This window comes from Phalaenopsis equestris, unplaced genomic scaffold (genome assembly GCF_001263595.1).
Source record: "Phalaenopsis equestris unplaced genomic scaffold, ASM126359v1 Scaffold000125, whole genome shotgun sequence".
Taxonomy (NCBI): domain Eukaryota; kingdom Viridiplantae; phylum Streptophyta; class Magnoliopsida; order Asparagales; family Orchidaceae; genus Phalaenopsis; species Phalaenopsis equestris.
In genome coordinates this window covers 400,396-417,606 of record NW_018164567.1, presented here as the reverse complement: position 1 = coordinate 417,606, position 17,211 = coordinate 400,396, and the positions used below count along the sequence as shown (strand labels likewise).

General features: G+C 34.2%; 2 protein-coding genes across 3 annotated transcripts in view; one reads left to right on the top strand and one right to left on the bottom strand.

The window, feature by feature from the left end:
- LOC110021241 (alpha-galactosidase 3) overlaps nt 1-794 on the top strand; it is a 60,783-nt gene extending 59,989 nt beyond the window's left edge. Inside the window, exons 13-15 of the mRNA XM_020719656.1 lie at nt 25-83; nt 158-298; nt 519-794. Coding sequence (XP_020575315.1) covers nt 25-83; nt 158-298; nt 519-626 — 308 coding nt within the window. The 3' untranslated portion in view covers nt 627-794. The remainder of the gene's footprint in view (nt 1-24; nt 84-157; nt 299-518) is intronic.
- Nucleotides 795-6,533: 5,739 nt separating this feature from the next.
- The window catches only part of LOC110021261 (uncharacterized membrane protein At1g06890-like), a 29,870-nt gene continuing 19,192 nt past the window's right edge, over nt 6,534-17,211 (bottom strand). For both annotated transcript variants that reach the window (XM_020719681.1, XM_020719682.1), the window contains exons 4-8: nt 16,157-16,224; nt 12,128-12,260; nt 11,105-11,266; nt 10,741-11,013; nt 6,534-6,772 (exon numbers count right to left, since the gene is read on the bottom strand). In XM_020719681.1, the coding sequence (XP_020575340.1) occupies nt 6,656-6,772; nt 10,741-11,013; nt 11,105-11,266; nt 12,128-12,260; nt 16,157-16,224 (753 nt within the window). In that variant the 3' untranslated portion in view covers nt 6,534-6,655. The remainder of the gene's footprint in view (nt 6,773-10,740; nt 11,014-11,104; nt 11,267-12,127; nt 12,261-16,156; nt 16,225-17,211) is intronic.

The window sequence follows — 17,211 nt, the reverse complement described above, 5'->3', positions numbered from 1 at the left end:
AGTCAGCTTCTGAATTTTCTACAGATCCTCTTGGTGTTCAAGGGAGAAAGGTGTCAGTTACAGGCAATAATAACTGCAGCCAGGTTTGGATTAATTTTGAACCGGATTTTTTGTTCAATGCTATCTATAGATTGATATTGGACTCGTCAAATTCCAGGTTTGGGCTGGACCGTTATCCGGCGAGCGGACGGTTGTAGCATTATGGAATCGCTGTTCAGAGGCTGTCAAAGTCACTGCCAAATGGGAAGTTCTTGGTCTCGAGACATCTACCAGCTTCTCTGTAAGGGATCTATGGGAGGTAAAAAAAAAAAAATTATGAATGTTCTTAAAAAAAGAGCAATATTTACATACATACCACTCATTTCCTATGTATTTACATCTCTAACACTTACTATTTTTTTACTTTAATCAGAACCAAATCTACCTACTATCTAAACGTTAAAAATAAATGGAAAAGAAAAATTAATCGTCTTTTATGTCAATAGATATCATTACATTGTTATTTGTTTTTACTGCAGCACGAGGATGTAGCGGATAATGTTTTTGGAAGCCTTGCAGCTTTTGTTGAACCACATGACTGCAAGATGTATCTTCTCAGTCCTAATGTTTCACCCCACTCTAGTTAATGTGGTTGCTTTGTGTGTGTTTAAATACTGAGATGAGATGTTTTAATCACTGTTATTCTACATATAAAACGATGAATATATGCAATTCATCATTCTTAGTATTGGTACATGAAAGTATGATATTTTGCAAACTGTATAATAGCATGAACCTTTACTTATTGAGCTTTAACATGCAAAATTAAATTTTGAGAGTAATTGATTATCAATTTGTAGCAGGTATCGTATAAGCAAATGTGATGTTGCATTTTGAAAATTAGTTTATTGAAAGGAAAGCTAATCAGTGCAATACAATCCATCTTTAGTTTCAGACTATTTTATGCATTTCGCTTCAGCGAACATCTTTAATGAAATGCAGATGAATTTATGTATTATGAAATTTACAAAATCAGTCACTAAGAATAATTAACAAATTAATGTTTTGTCACACACAAGTTATTGGAAGTGATCAAAATTCAATTTAAGGAGTTCAATCGATTTGTATGAATCAACTATAAACTCTTAGGCCCCGTTTGGGGCAGCTTAATCAGTGCGTCAACGTTTTGAAAACGCCGCCGTTGTATTTGAATATCACGTTGGCTTAGGATTATTTGTGCCGCTCCTAAATGTAATTTGTGAAATCCTTAATATGTGCCGAAGCGGGATGGATGCCGCGTCCCGCGTATACTTATCACGTTAGGGTAAGAATTCTGGAGGTGTCCTTTGCTTTCCCTCGCCCTCATCCTCCCAATCTCTCTTATGCTCCTTACTCTCACGGAGATCGACACATATATAAGGTATATTTTTGACCTCACACTCTCGCCCACCCCGATCTTTCTTCTGCTCATATCTCGTCTCATTCAAGTATGTATTCGACCCTCACATTACTCTTTGCTTGGGAATGTTGGAATAACTACTGCTAAGCAATTGGTTTCATACCTCACTTGTTTTATTTTGGCTAGGGTTGCAATTTTAGAAAAGAAGAATGAGAGAGTTGAGATGTGGATTAATTGTGTGTCTATGCATCTTGTATGAGGAAAACAAATGAATCATTGCAGAGTTTTCATTCTTTCTTATCAATTGTGAGAAGAACGATCATGTGGAAATTAGAGAAATTGGATGCATCTGTGTTATTTTTACATACATACCACTTTAATTCCTGTGCACTGTTGAAAAAAATCACAATGGGTGATTTACACACATACCACTTCAATTCCTACTCTGTTCGTATGCTCTGTTGAAAAAAATATAATGGGGCATACCACTTGCACTTGCATATGAATTCCAATGCAGTTACATACAAAATATATTGGGGCATTTACATACATATCACTCAATTCTTATACATTATTTGAATTCTTTGATATTGGTCTAAATGTGAGCCATATGTTAAATCCTAAATGAGAGATCTTGCTACCTCGTTTTTGGTAGGTTTGGATATGGACAGATGCAGAGAGGTGAATTTTGTGTTTCTATGCATCTTGAATGAGGAAAACATTTCATTTATTAATAAATTTCATGAATGGAAGAATTCCCCTAGCTGCAATGATTGAACAAATAAAAACTTTTGAAGTGCTGGAATTTTTTCATTTGATATGAAATTTTCTTACTTTTGATCTTGTTCTTTTCAAAAATTTTGAATTTAGTGAATCATATATAGTTATGCTTGTTTTCTACAGTTCTCGAGAATGAGTTTATTGAAGTTTCTTCTTATTTTGGTTTTAAAATCTAAAGTTGCACATGTATATTCCATTCATTAATGCACATGGATGTTCCATTCATTAATGCATTAGATTTTAATTTTGTTTACAAAGCTGCATATGGAATTTAATGATGCTATGCCCACAACCATATGTTATTGGTTGATAGCAATGGTTGATAGCAGTCATGGAGGGTATGCTTATGAAGGTTGATCAAAATATATTTAGTGGATTTCATTGTAATGCATTATCAAAATATATTGGAGCTTACTATAGAGATGCTTAAAAAAAAAAAAGAATTTCTTTATATTTGAGCCATATTGTAATAACATTGATCCATGTGCAGCTTTCCAAATAATACATTTCTATATCCAACCACTGTTATTGAAAGGGGACTATTTGGTTTGTTGGTTAAATGTAATGATTTTTGGGGATATATTGGTCTTTAGAGCTACGGGTTGCATTGGTGTTTAGAGCTACGGGTTGCATTGATCACTTATCACATTGCTTATATTTTAGAGCTACGGGTTGCATATTTGTGTTGACAATGAAGAAAATTATTGTCACACTTGACAGTTGCTTCGGGTGGAATTGGATTCCACGATATGTATGAGAAGGTGCATTTCATGTACAAGATATCTATTGCTTATTTTCACAACTATAGTTCACTTGGTTGTACTTTCATTGACATAAAACCTTACACAATTTCATAATAAAAACATGTTTGATGCATTACTGTGGATGTAGGTCTTTGACAGAATCACATAATTCTTCTCTCTCTTTTTTTTTTGAGCAAATTGCTACACTCTTGGTTCATTTGGATGGTATGCCTATAACATGATTGAATTTCTTCTCTTGTTGGTTCATTTGGATGACATGCATTGCTATCTCGTTTTCCTATTCATGTTGAGTAACAATATGAATTTATTTATGCATATGCAATTCTTCATATAGTTCCACCATGGCTAAGACAAATGAAGGTGGTACGTCAGCGATGTGGGATAAGGAAGTCACAAATATTTTCTGCAACCTCTGCATCACCGAGATTGAGATCGGGAATAGACCAACCACCTATTTCAACAGGGAAGGTTGACAGAATATAGCTAAAAGATTTAAAGAACTGACTGTAAGAGATTATGACAGGCTGAAGTTTAAAAATAAATGAGATCAATTGAGGGAGTGTAAAATTTGGAAGGAGCTGAAACGTGGATCCACAAGGTTGGGTTGAGATCCCATCAAACGGACCATTAATGCTCCAACTGAATGGTGAGCTAAGAAATTAGAGGTAAAATTATCATTATTTTTTTTTGTTAATTACAAATATTTTCAATTTAAACAATTGTAATATTACAGGCAATGCCGACAGCAAAAAAATACAAGCAGAACAGAATTGAGTCGGATCTTGAAGATAAACTTGACATAATGTTCAAGGGGGTTGTGGCAACGAGAAAACATGCATTCAACCCTAGTGCATGCCCTAGTGAGATGGGGTTTGCAGGAATACCCGATGATTTTCCACCAGAGCCTGTGGCAGTTGAAGAAGAAATACACAGTGTTAACCAGAGGAAGATGGGGGAGTCAAGCTCACAGATGAAGAGACCCAAGCTAGGAAGAAGAAAGAAAGAAAATGACAATTTTGTGAAAACTTCATTTGACAGACTCATAGATGCTTTTGGAGCTCCACCACCTGCTTCACTTCTTGATAGCACTATCTTCGATTGTCTTCGAACTTTGTCTACCATCCTTGAAGTAGTAGAGGATAAACGTTTTCATGCAATATGTATGAAATAACTTGAGGATCCAACATGTATGCACATATTTATGGCGATGGAACCAGAATTACGAGTCGAATATTTACGTGTTATTGTGGATGATTGAGTTTTTATATGTTTTCAAGAACTGTATTATGTACTCTTCAAAGTTATGTACTCAGCTATTATTTAGAGTTATGTTTTTTTTTAAATGTACTTTTACTTGATTCTTGAATGCATATTAGTAGAGCTCTACATTTTTTTTATTATAACTGGCTGAGTGTTCTCATTGTTTATTTCTCACTCGCTCTATTGATTATAAATTGATGAACTAACCGAGATCTTTCTTCCTTTAGGATGGATTCACAACATGAACGTCGTAAGAGAATGACATGGGCTGTAGCAATTGCCATATTATTGTTGGAGTATTACTGATCAAGCAGTGTTCGTATACCCCGAATGACCTCCAGCTTTGTTGGGGATAAGTGGGTGGGTGAGATGCTTTCTAGACATCCAATTAAGTTCAGTAACATATTTCAAATGACTGTACCGATATTTATGGATCTTCTACACGAGTTATCCCTGAATCACGGACTCCAAGGTTCTTCGAGAACTATGAGAAGGGAGGTATTGACTATAACACTATATATTCTGTCACAGAATGAATCAATTAGGGGTGTTATGGAGAGATTTCAACATTCATCGGAGACAACAAGGTGTTATTTCTCCAAAGGCATACATACACTTGTTAGCTTAGCCGCTAAATTCATCAAACCAGAGGATCTATCATTTGTTAATACTCCAGGACAAATCGCAATCGATCCCCGTTACATGCCTTACTTCAAGGCAACTATTGTTTTCTTTAAGTACATATCAAAATATAAATATTTTCTAACCTGTAAAACAGAATTACATAAGTGCAATTGACGGTACTCACGTTGATGCCCAAATACCCAGTCAGGACAAGGTGACTTACATTGGTTGAAGTGGTTTAACTACTCAAAATGTCATGGCGGTATGTGACTTCAACATGTGTTTCATATATGTTATGGCGGGCTGGGAAGGGAGCACACATGATTGTTAGATTTTCTTCTATACTACTAGGGATAGATCGCAGGGTTTTCCTCATCCCCCTTCATGTATGTTTTGAGTTATAAAATTCCTAGTTATAGGTATTTATTGCAAATAACAATATCTTCCATAACAGGAAAATACTATTTGGTTGATACTTGATACTCTATGCAGAGGGGCTATCTGAAGCCATATCCATACACTAGGTATCATATTCCTGATTTTGAGCGAGCAAGTGACACTATTTGTGGTAGGAAATTAATGTTTAACAAACGTCACTCCTCTTTACGTGGGGTAATTGAAAGAACGTTTGGGGTAGAAGAAGAAATATGTCATCTGTCATCCTACGTGATATGTCGTTATATCCATTTCAAAAGCAAGTGCATATTGTGGTGACAACAATGACACTTCATAACTTCATCCGACGACACCCTTCACGTTCAGATACAAACTTTAGTATGGTTGATAACGATGAGCTGAATGTCTATGAAGAACCATAAAAAATTATGATCGAGCCTTCAGTTCCTGAGGATGAAAATGACTTTAATGAATTTGAAGTTCATGATGCGGAGGGTGTTATTGAGATGACTGCTCCGAGGGAGTCTATAACAGATGTTATATATGGTATTAATCCAACAAGTCTTTCTTTTCTTCCTACATTATAGATCAATTTTTATGTGTATTTTTTTTATAAGATCTGACATTCAATTTTTTTTGTTTTTTTTTTCGCAGTTATACTAACATGACTTCTAGGATTTCAGTGACAAACAGAGATGTTTTGTTTTATTGTGGACTACCGGCTCCGTTGCTCACGTCGCGTCAGCCTAATAGCTTTAGGAGACAGTTCTACGGTTGTCGCAAGGGTGTTTCAGCTCGTTGCAGGTTTCTTCCGATGGGCTGACAGTCCCACAGGTTACATTGCCAGCAATGATGGAAATCCGATAATTTCTTAGGTTGATAGTGCAGCTAAGGACAGACGTAGCCAGAGTTTGAAATTGAATATTTTAATATTTCTCATTGTAGTTGTACTTGTCTTTATCCTTTTTTTTATTTTTTTTGGTACTCACGAGAGTGCGAGAACTGTATGTCATCTTTTGGAACTGATCTGTGATGATTTTATGCTTCTGCACTATATGCTTCTGTACTACCAATAAATTATTTTGAATAAGCTACCCCAAACAATTTTACCAAACAGGGGCATAAATGTCATTATACAATCATAACTACCAATAAGCTATTCTGAAGAAACTACCCCAAACAACAAGCCAGCTTATTATTAGAATAATCTGTTTATCAGCAGATTATAAATAAAATCAACAACTGCCCCAAACAGAACTTTAATAACAATAATCCTTAAAATACAAAGCCATAATTTAACCAAAAAAAATATATATTTATTTATATTCTGAGCAAAACAAGATTATTTATATGAATGAGTCCCACATTCCATCTCAAGAAACCAACTAAAGAATTGTTTATGCATTCAAAGAACTTTGCATTAGCAAATGGAAAAAAAGTGGAAAAAAAAAACTCAAGCATTTAGATCTTTGTCTGAGCTCCAAACTGGAACTTTCGAAGTGAGAACATCAGGTGCCAAAGTTGTCCCATTCTCAACACCAATCAGAGGATCAGCTTCGCTTTCCTTTGCCTTCAAGTATCAACAAAAGATGAGAAAATGAATATTAGAAAACTAAAGGAATTAATCAGGTTTGTGATAGATTTAATTTTAGAAAATTTACATTACACACCACACAATTTCTATGTATTTACATATATGTTAACTAAATTCTCACATTTATATTTTATAATATTTAAGCCTTGCAAATCTCACAACTATGCAGTTCAGCTATCTGAATCAGGACTCTTAAACCTCATTCATTCGTACCATAAGCTGCAGGAATCAATTAATCACATTTCAACCCACACTTTTTACGAAGCTTGGATCTAAGTGGGAAAGCTAGTCTAATATATCAGTGATCAAATTTATTTTTAAATAAAAAAGGTTATGAGTGAAAGCCAACTAAATGATATTTTTTGCACCAGTATGTTCTTTAGCTATGAGACTAAATCCAATACTTTTACACAGGCTTAGCATTAAGAGATGCCTGAAAACCATCAGAAAAAAACCCAAACTTCCTAAAAGATAATCTCCTTGTTATTATCATTTGCAAACTATGCACTTAACTTTTTCAAATGTATGTTGGTAGGATCTGAGGAGCAAAAGAAAATCAAAGTTGGGCAAACATATATTCAACGTAAAAACTTGTGCCAATGAGAGAGGGCATCAACATATCAACTATCCAATGCGTGACTAAACCAAATACTCTCATATGCTTTAAGAAATCTCACCCTCACATTAGAACTCATGTCAATGGTCATTATCCCTCAAACCGTCATACGTAATTTGCTACATGCACAACAAGCTAAACCAACTAACCATGTGGAGCAATTATAAGGCTCCCTCATTTTGGAACCTCATTTACTCATGGTAGCAAGACCAATGAAGGCCATGAACCACATGAAACTCAATCACAATTAGGGTGTCAAAAAAGCTTGTTGTTTGCGAACAACTCGATTCGTTCGATGAGCAAATGAGCTGAACACTAATAAATTTTTTAAGCTCGATTTAAAAATGAGCCAAACACGAACAAACTTTTGTTCAATGGTGTTCGGCTCGTTTTGATTCGAATTAATTAAATAATAAAAAAACAATATATAAAAGTTAATATAATGATATCAAATTTTGTTTATAAAAATGTCAAAAAAAAAAAAAAGTTAGATGTTAGATATGTAGTTAGATGTTAGATATGTAAATGATGTTAGATATGTAAATACGTAAGAATTGGGTGGTATGTATATAAATACCTATCAGATTTTTAAAAAATAAAATTTAGGTGTTAGATATGTAAATACATAAGGAGGGGGGTATGCATGTAATGCCCCATTTTCTCCCAAAAATCCCACGCTTGGCTGCTGGTATGGAGTTAAAAATGAAAATACAAAAGAATTTGGTGGCATGCATGTAAATGCCCCTAAAAGTCTACTCGTATGGCCTGCCCCAACTTTTCTCTCTATTTAGTTTAGTGACTTTTGTCCCACATCGTCAAGATTGAGAAAAACTCCATCATTAATCTTATATAAAAGTAAAAAGAAATTGAGGAACTCTTAAGTTTTCAGTTTCACTTAAGGACTTGTGATTTTTTTTGAAGCAGAAATATATTCCATTTTCAGTCAATTTAAAATGTTAGAAGTAAAGAATTAATTTTTGAAATTTTAGACATTTGAGCTGAAATTTGAGCCAAACACAAGCTTAATTAGAACAAATGAGTTTGAATCAAATCGTACATGTAACAAATAATTCAGGAGCTATTTGAACACTAAACACGAACAAAACATAATTTAAACGAGTCGAACACGAACAAATAATGGGTTTGCCAAAGCTCAACTCATTTACAACCCTAATCACAAGTGTTATCAGCTTAGATACTACTTTTTTAGGGAGTATGGACCAAAAGGGCCCCAAAAATGGTTCGATATGGGATTCGTCCATTACTAAAACTCGCTCATTCATGATAAAAGAACTAAGCCTATGAGAGTGTGATAAACAACAGAAAACATTGACGGGGTGATGTAGGGTCTTATAGGATATTGATGATAAAGTAGCAACTTCATTAATATCCTAAGGAGTTGGGGGGCCGGATATTTGGATAGTGGGGAAAAAGCGTATGCAACATTTGAATAAATTTGAGGCTAAAAAATTTAGGCTTACAAGGATTTATTTTTTTGGAGAAAACTAGAAAAGGGTGAAAAACTCCAGATCAAAGGTTTAAGATATTATTGAACTAATGGTTAATTTTTTTAGATCAATAAATAGCTATGAATTTTTTACTCTGGTTGCTTGTAGCAAAATATTATCTCTTGATATTGAATTATTCGCCAGGATATCTTAAGGGTTAATAGGGAATTGTGGCCTTGAGGAAATTTAAGGGTTTGAGAGAATGTGTAGGGGATTCATAAAGGTGTTGGGGGTATCTTGAGATTTAGGGAAGTAAGAATTTAGGATTGGTTAACCTTATGCGGAGGGGTAAAAAAAAATGTATTGGCAGTAGGGAGAGTAGAAAAGATAACTAAAAACTCACCTATCTTAGGGAATCAACCACTAAGCTTCACCAAAGAGTACAGTAGCTACCAAGGCTTTCTACCTAAAATTTGCAAAGCTAATAAGTATTCATACACTCAATTATAAGCATAATTTCTTGTTTAAGGGTCGATGAATGGCTTTATAAAAGCTCGTCATGAAACATAAAGTCAATCTTTGGCCTTTTATTTCAACCCAAGAACATTAGGTTCTTTCATTCCTAAGTTTCATAGCTATGATGTTGGCCCAAAAAAATTTGGCATTCCTAGAAATTTCATCTTAGTGAGATTTTGTCCATTAATAATCATCCATGTGATCTAGACCGAAAAAAAATATCCCTTTGGATCGGCCAATCTAGATTTGTTGGGTCGTTTTTGAGTAGGTAAATATGCTCCAATTAGAAGAAGTTCAAATTGTAGTGGAAGGATTATGAAAGAGAATGATAGCTTCACCACACAAGCAATTGCCAATATATGAAGAAAGTACATACATAAACTTAATCCACTCAGGAAGAAATATTACTCTTACAAGAGAGAGAGTGATGGTATTGTCATTAAAAGGTTTCCAAAGCGAAGATACACTTAAGAACAACGCAGCATTGGTACTTGAGAAACATGATGAAAATCCATAATTTCTAATACATACTATCATGGATCCACTTTTTTGTTACAGTATATCTTAACTTGCGTTTGAAAAGGAAAATAATAGTGATGAGACAATAATGTGAAACTCAAATCTAAGTACTCGGTGAGTAGGACTTCTAGGGTAAACTTTATATATGTAATGTTTAGACCGTTAACTGCGGTGCAAACAAGATAATATCGCTAAGCATGTGTAGGTTATTTTGAAGGTGATACTCAAACATATAGATGTGTATGTTAAGAATATAAAGTAAAAGTAAAAGTAAAATTAAGATTGAACCTTAAAAATACAGTAAAAGTAAATGCATATAGAAGTTTTAGATTATTCACATTGAGTAAATATCATGAATACGTATATTAGATTATTATAAGATTTAATATAATAACATATGAAAGACTAGCATATATATTATTATTTTTTCCTTGAATTACTGTAGTTTAGAAGTATGATTGCTTCTGAGTTATTTTTAGATAACTCATTATGTTGTTTTAAAATTTTTTTCAGGTTTCAAACTTCTAAATAAGATGAATAGAAGATAGGCTAATGTTTATAGAAGATGTTGACAACAACTTGAAAAGTAACTTCTTATTTGGTTAATTTAATTAAATTTTTTAGTAACTCTTTCATTTAATATGTAACTATTAACTGTTAATGATATAAATAAAAAAAAAAGAGAATGTATTCCCATCGTCCGATCATCCATTCCTGTCCTGATTAATTTCAAGCCCCAAGTTAAGTGGTGACAATGCAGTGGAGCAGAATATTCCTCAAATGATAAGCAGATAACAGGTACATATTATAATTAACATAGCATTTGAAGGAGCAAGTTTTCAAACCTGTGACAGCTGGACAATCACTTCATTAGCTTTTTGCTGGCTCTCAACTGTGCAATAGTAAGAATACATGACCATTCCAACTACTGCTACAAAAATTCCCAATAAATTTCTCCAGCTAAATGGATCGTGTAGTAAAACATAGCCAAATGCTAGAACTAAGCATGTTTTGAGATGACCCAAAACTTGATATGTGACGGGGGATGTTTTTCCAATCACAAGAAAAGTGCTGAAGTTCACCGAGACGGATATTAAGCAAGAAAGCACAATAAAGACCTGCAAAATAAAAGGACATTGACTTTTCATTAGCATACTTGTCATAAAGAAGTAAAAATAAATGTTTGTCGGAATGAAAAGTTTCACCTACCATAACTTGAGGTGTATACTGGAATGCAAAAACATTCTGTTTAGTTAGAAGTCCATCGAGGAAAGGACCAATAACAAATAAAGTTATTGCCTGATAAGGACAAGATTGATATAAGAGCTGTGTAGATGAGACTTTAAACCTCTTCTGAATTGTGTTAGTCATCTGGAAAGGATTTGTTAAGGTTTTAGAAAAAACAAACTTTTTTTTTTTTTTTTTTTCATTTGCTAATTGTTTTCTAATTGTTTTCAGAATATATCTCAGATAAATTATGAAAATTTTTACGCCTGAATGGCTCAATCCATCCGGGTAAATAGCTATAACATATTTCCTGCGTTAGTCTCTGGCAATAGAAAATTATCCGATTCAGGTGCAACAATATAAGAGCAACTTTATTTTTTAATTTCAGGGTAACATTCTATCAAATGATGATCCATAAAAGTTCAAACGTATAATAATAGGATTCACGTCCTGTTTAATTTAATTTATACTGCATTCTGCAAATGGAAGTAAAGCTTCACGGACTATTTGGTTAGATGTTTTCAAAATGAATGCATTTAAAAAATGCAAAATAACTGAATGCATATATTCTAGAAATGCTGGTGTTGTTTTGCTGGATGAAAAAAAAACTGATTGACTTTTTTCTTTTTGTATTTGTTGGCTAGTTTTAAATATTCTCTCTCTCTTCTCTCTCTTGTAGCGAGGGGCGAAAAAACACAAGATTTGGTAATTAATTGATTTAAGGAATTTCCAATGCAAGGAAAATAAAGGTTCTGAGATATTTTAAATCTCTTAAAAAGTTCTGCTTCACATTTGTTTTGCTTAAAATCAAACACCGAAAAGGTTGAAATATAAGAAAATAGAATGCATTACGTTCCTCGATCAAACAATCCCACAAATAATTATGGAAGCCAAATTATTGTCTGTGCTATTTCTATCAAAATTGTGCAACCAGATGGCAGGTTTTAATGTTGATACTTTGTGACGGGATTGCATACATTAAGAAAAACTATAATTATAGGATACAATTTGAGCGATGCATGTTGTAAAAATTGCAAGGAGTGACAGGATAGATCCGAGAATATTTAGCTGCAAATCTGTCACAGTGGCAATTCCAACACCAAAAAGAAGGATAGCTAGTGAGAATTTGATGCTTCGACTGCAATAACACAGAAGGAAAATGTCATTCAAAAAACTTGGGACATGCATACAAAACACAAAAAGATATTAGCCATATTTACATCCACAACTTATGGGGCGATGAAACAGTAAATATATTGTAATAATCATAATTCTGGGGCTATCAATGGAGCATTGGCAAATTTGCACTGACGAAATTATGTAATTGCAAATCAAGAAATCTGCAGCAATATCTGAAATCATAGAATGTACATTAGATCTCAAGGTCTGGAATAGTATAAAATTATGAAGTTTGTGTGTAGACTCTCACTCGGCGATAGCCACACAAGAGAAAAACTGTCAGATAAGATATCTGGCAACCCTATCAAAAAGGGCTACCCCTTCTCTGGTATTCATTCCTCAAACAAACTATCTTCTAGGATGACTAATACTAATTTAGTTAGAGTCTCTCTCAAGGGCTCAACTTGAATCACTAGTGTCTTTTCCTCGTCGATTAGAAGTTGAGACTCCTCTCTGACTTCTTCATTCTCTCATGCATCACTATCTTTTTTTTCAACTGCTTCCAGCTCAATGAAAGAGATCATACACTTGTTTCGACAATATGATGCACTTGTGCCCAAAATCGTAGCACTTGGCGCACTTCCTGACTGAGATTAATATGGAGATGCTAGTAATCTCCACCTATTCTCCATTCTAAAATAGTTTCTCCTCAAGTAGGATAGACTTGAATGTTCCGTTGGGTGAACTCTTGTTGTATGATCCTAAATTTGAACTCTGCCTGTAAGATGTGGCAATCACCGGGTGACATTATCTCTCCACTTTTTGAAGCTAGGGCATGAACATCATATAATATCCAATAGGGTTGTAATTAGACCACATTGGCAATATATGAGTTCCATACCCTCACATATTAAGCTATGGTTTTCTCCTCATGCTCCACTAGCCCACATTTTAATATAAGCTGCTAGAACTCAACTGTATGTACTCCCTTACTGAAACATCTTATTTTTGCAAGTGATCAAGTCTCGAGAACATGTCCTTTTTATAATGAACTGGTCAGTATTTCCACCACATCTCTCGTTTCATCTTTGACCAAGTAGTGATTTTGTTTTTCCTCTTTCAATGTCGAAGAAGCTTCAAATTCTCCCACCATAAAGATGAACCATTCTTTAATTTAGTGACGACTAGCTTTAGCGTTTTGTCTGGCAGGACATCGTGGTACTCAAAGTCACATTTCACTGTCTGAAGCCACTTAATGAACTCTTCCATATCTATATGACCATCAAAATATGACAAATCAATATTCATTCCAAAATTTTGGCTTATCCTCTAATAATTCACGCCAAATCTTCATGATATTATTTCTTCTTCACTGGAAATTGGCTTATGCAAGGGATTCACTTCACCACTTTGACCCGACAAGTCGTCATTGTGACTACAGGTGACGTCCGCGGATTGTCTCCTCTCAAAGACGGCAAACCTCAGTTGCATTAGGAGGATTTCCTGCTACATATCATCTATGATGATTTCCTAAACGCCTCGTTGAGAGTTTCTCCTTGGTGGCATATCTCATTCTTCTAATGGAGTTTTGATGAAAAAAGGAAAAGGTAAAAGTTTGTTTGAGAGTTTAGGGTTTGGTAGAAAGTGTTGGTGTGAAATTTTGGTGGAAATGGAAAAGATGGATTTTCAAAATTTAGGGCTTGCACTATGAATTTTGATATGAATGATTTTGGGGATTTTTTTTTTGTGGGGTTGTTAGAATAGGTTATTTGGAATTTTGGTTTGATGTGTTTAAATCACCTTATGATGAAAGTGAGGTTGGACTAGCTCTGCTACTAAAAATTACCGATTTAGAGCTCCTCAAAGGTATTTTGGAAGCAGATTTAGCAGGGAAAGTGGTTATGGAATAGAGAGGGAATGAAAATATTGAAGTTTGACGATGCTTGGAAGGAGATAGACATCGATTGGCAGTTGTGCCAGCTGAAAACAAAGGAGAAAACTCTGATGCAGCAATGTTAAGGTGGTGAGGAGCTTCACCACCTATCTGTGCATAAGTTGCACTCAAAACTTGCAAAAGAAAAAAGATATAGCACTCCATTAGCGTAGAACAAGAAGAAACATCTCTAAAATACTCGACTTGAATAAAAAGTCGGAAGAAATAGAAAATAACAATGTATAAATAGTCTCATGCCTAAAAGAAACCTTAATTAGAAAAAAAAAGAAAACATAAAGAAAAAGGGGAAAGGGGAAAAGGGACAGAATTGCGTGGTCAAACTACCCTAAGATCATGGAAATAAAGTTTCCGCTGAACTACAAATCCCGCGCTACGAGCTGGCAAGATCGCGTGAGTCGCGAAATCTAGCGATTCCCGCATAGGCGGGATCGAGTGATTCGTGAAATCCCGCACAGTGGAATCTCGCGCTCGCTTCCTTTGCTCGCCTCCCCTCGGTCGCGCACTCCTATCGCATCCCGCATCATATTCATTTCTTCTTTCTATGAATGAGGGATTTCGCCAAGCCAAAAATTTATGACTTCAAAATAATTTTGATCATACAAAAATACAAAAGAAAAAATGTGGAAGTGGATGTCTGCTAGTCTAGTCGTAAAATTTTATATAAATTTTAAAAAGAATGGTCAGCAGTGTACACGAGTGAAAGGTATCTGATGCCCCTCATCGTGCATTGCTTTTATCTAAGTTTAGAACCTCATGCCACTTGAAATATTTAACATACCAAATTTGACTCCAATATATGCTCAACCACAAAATTTGGCACAATGCACCTTTTGCCTGTGTGGCTGTATTTATAAATTTCACATGCAATTATATTATTTACTATGTACCAATATATTATCATCTTTTTATTTTTAACTGCCTTAGAATTCAATCGTTGGTGCCACCATTTTTTTTTCTTTTGACCTACTAAGATGGGTGAAGCTTTCCTTAGTCTGATTAATTCAAATTTGTTATCACAACCTTCATAATATTACCAACAGGACATGAAAATAATATCACACGGAAGAAATCATCATTAGCATAAAGAGAAAATTCAACAGCTCACGGTATCTTAAAAACGCCAAACAAAAAATAACAAGGGTTGGGAAAGGATGGATGCTAGAGAATATGTTTAGTGATTGGAATAATAATATGGTAGTTTGAGCGAGACATTTGCTCCAGTTTTACTTAGACGGAACGTACTAAACCATGACAGCAATGCAATCGAACAAGTTAAAAGCTGATAAATCCCTCAGTTGCAAGATAGTGCATCCTCAAACACTAAAAATTTCAACTTTTATATCATATGCCCAAGAAAAGCAAGAGAATAAAATGTCTGGTTCATATTTAAGGAACTGTGCTAAAACAGTTTAGTATTTGATGTCATTAAGATCATTTACGGATTTCCATTATACTCTACGAGAAAAAGTAACAAGCGCAATGTAAGACCTGTTTAGCATAGTAGCTTTATGAATAAAGCAAGTTTCAAAGCATGCATGACTCTGGAAATCTATCATTAAGCTATTTAAGTCTAACAGGATATGTTTAATGCCACATTTTAATAGTATAAATTTGAATGGAAATACAAAAATGCTTGATGCCAGATTCATTTGAGAATAACAAACGAAAACTCAACATATAAGTCCCTTGGCTATCACATGCACCTTTAGAATATTTCAATCATCCTCCAAGAATCAGACAAAATTTCAAAAATGATTAAGCTTTCTTATTCAAAAAAATGTCCCATGTTGATTGGGAATGATATATTGAAAAAAGGCATAATCACTTCAAATTCTAACAGAAGTGAAAACTAGTTCCAGCTTTGATCCAATAGTTAACAAAAAGGTCAAGAATATGGCTAAAGAAGTGTGAGAAAATCTTCATCCTACAATTTCGGCAACAGCAATAAGTAGGATACTGACCTAAAATTCTTTCTGAAGAAGAAAGTTTCTAACAGAACAGTGCAAGGAATGATAGCTAGCTTTGTCATCTGAATAACAAAGAAAAGAGCATATAAAACAAAATATATCAGCATGAAAAATAATTTATCAAAGAAAACCTTTACAATTAAACTAGTAGATGAATCTCAAATGTAAACAGAACTACAAAGCATTCAAGGTTTTAAAAGCAGGAGCACATATTTGATGAAAGATGTTTGGTAATACATCTCACTGCCCAAATTAAATTGAACATTTCTAGTAATCCAGATGCGATGTTGATTCACATATAAAGATGACAAATGAACTACCTGGTAAAATTTGCAAAATGGAAAATTATACTTACAACAAAATCGACCACTGAAAATCTAAAGGTTTTTACTTGTCAAAAATGCAAGATGTGAGTGGTTGAATGAGAACAGTGACATTCTGAGTTTTAGTGTTGTTGTAATTGTCTTCATGTTCTCAGGTTTGTTTTTTAATGTAATATTTCTATGATGTTGGTGCCATGAAAATGAGTTGTGTTCTCTAGTATTTTGGCTATATTGGTAAGTTCGATTTACTGTTGCAAGTTGTTTAGAATAAACACTTGGATTCCCAAGCTAAGCTATTTTTTATTCATTATTTCCCCACATGTAGTCATTGTGATGACAAACTACTAATTTGGAAACCTTTGATTGGGAGATTATAGTTGCCGGTTATCTGACCACTATTGCATCATTTAGTCCTTTAGCCGTCCAATCATTCTTTAATTCATTCCTACTATAGCCTTAGTTGGCAATTGGGCTACCCTTTTTAAAAAATGACTTTCCAATTATAACCTCACTTCATACTTGCTTTCACCAGTGGATCTCATATTTGCACCACAATAACTCATAATGACTTCCTATTATTGCTTGGGATGATTTCAGAACCTACTGAGTTGCAGGAATCCAAGTTCATTGAAATTGGAACTTACAATTATTTTCCTAAACCTTGGAGGATTTTGTTAAATAGAGAAACTACTAATTTTGTCCTTTATTTATTTATAAAAAGGCCCT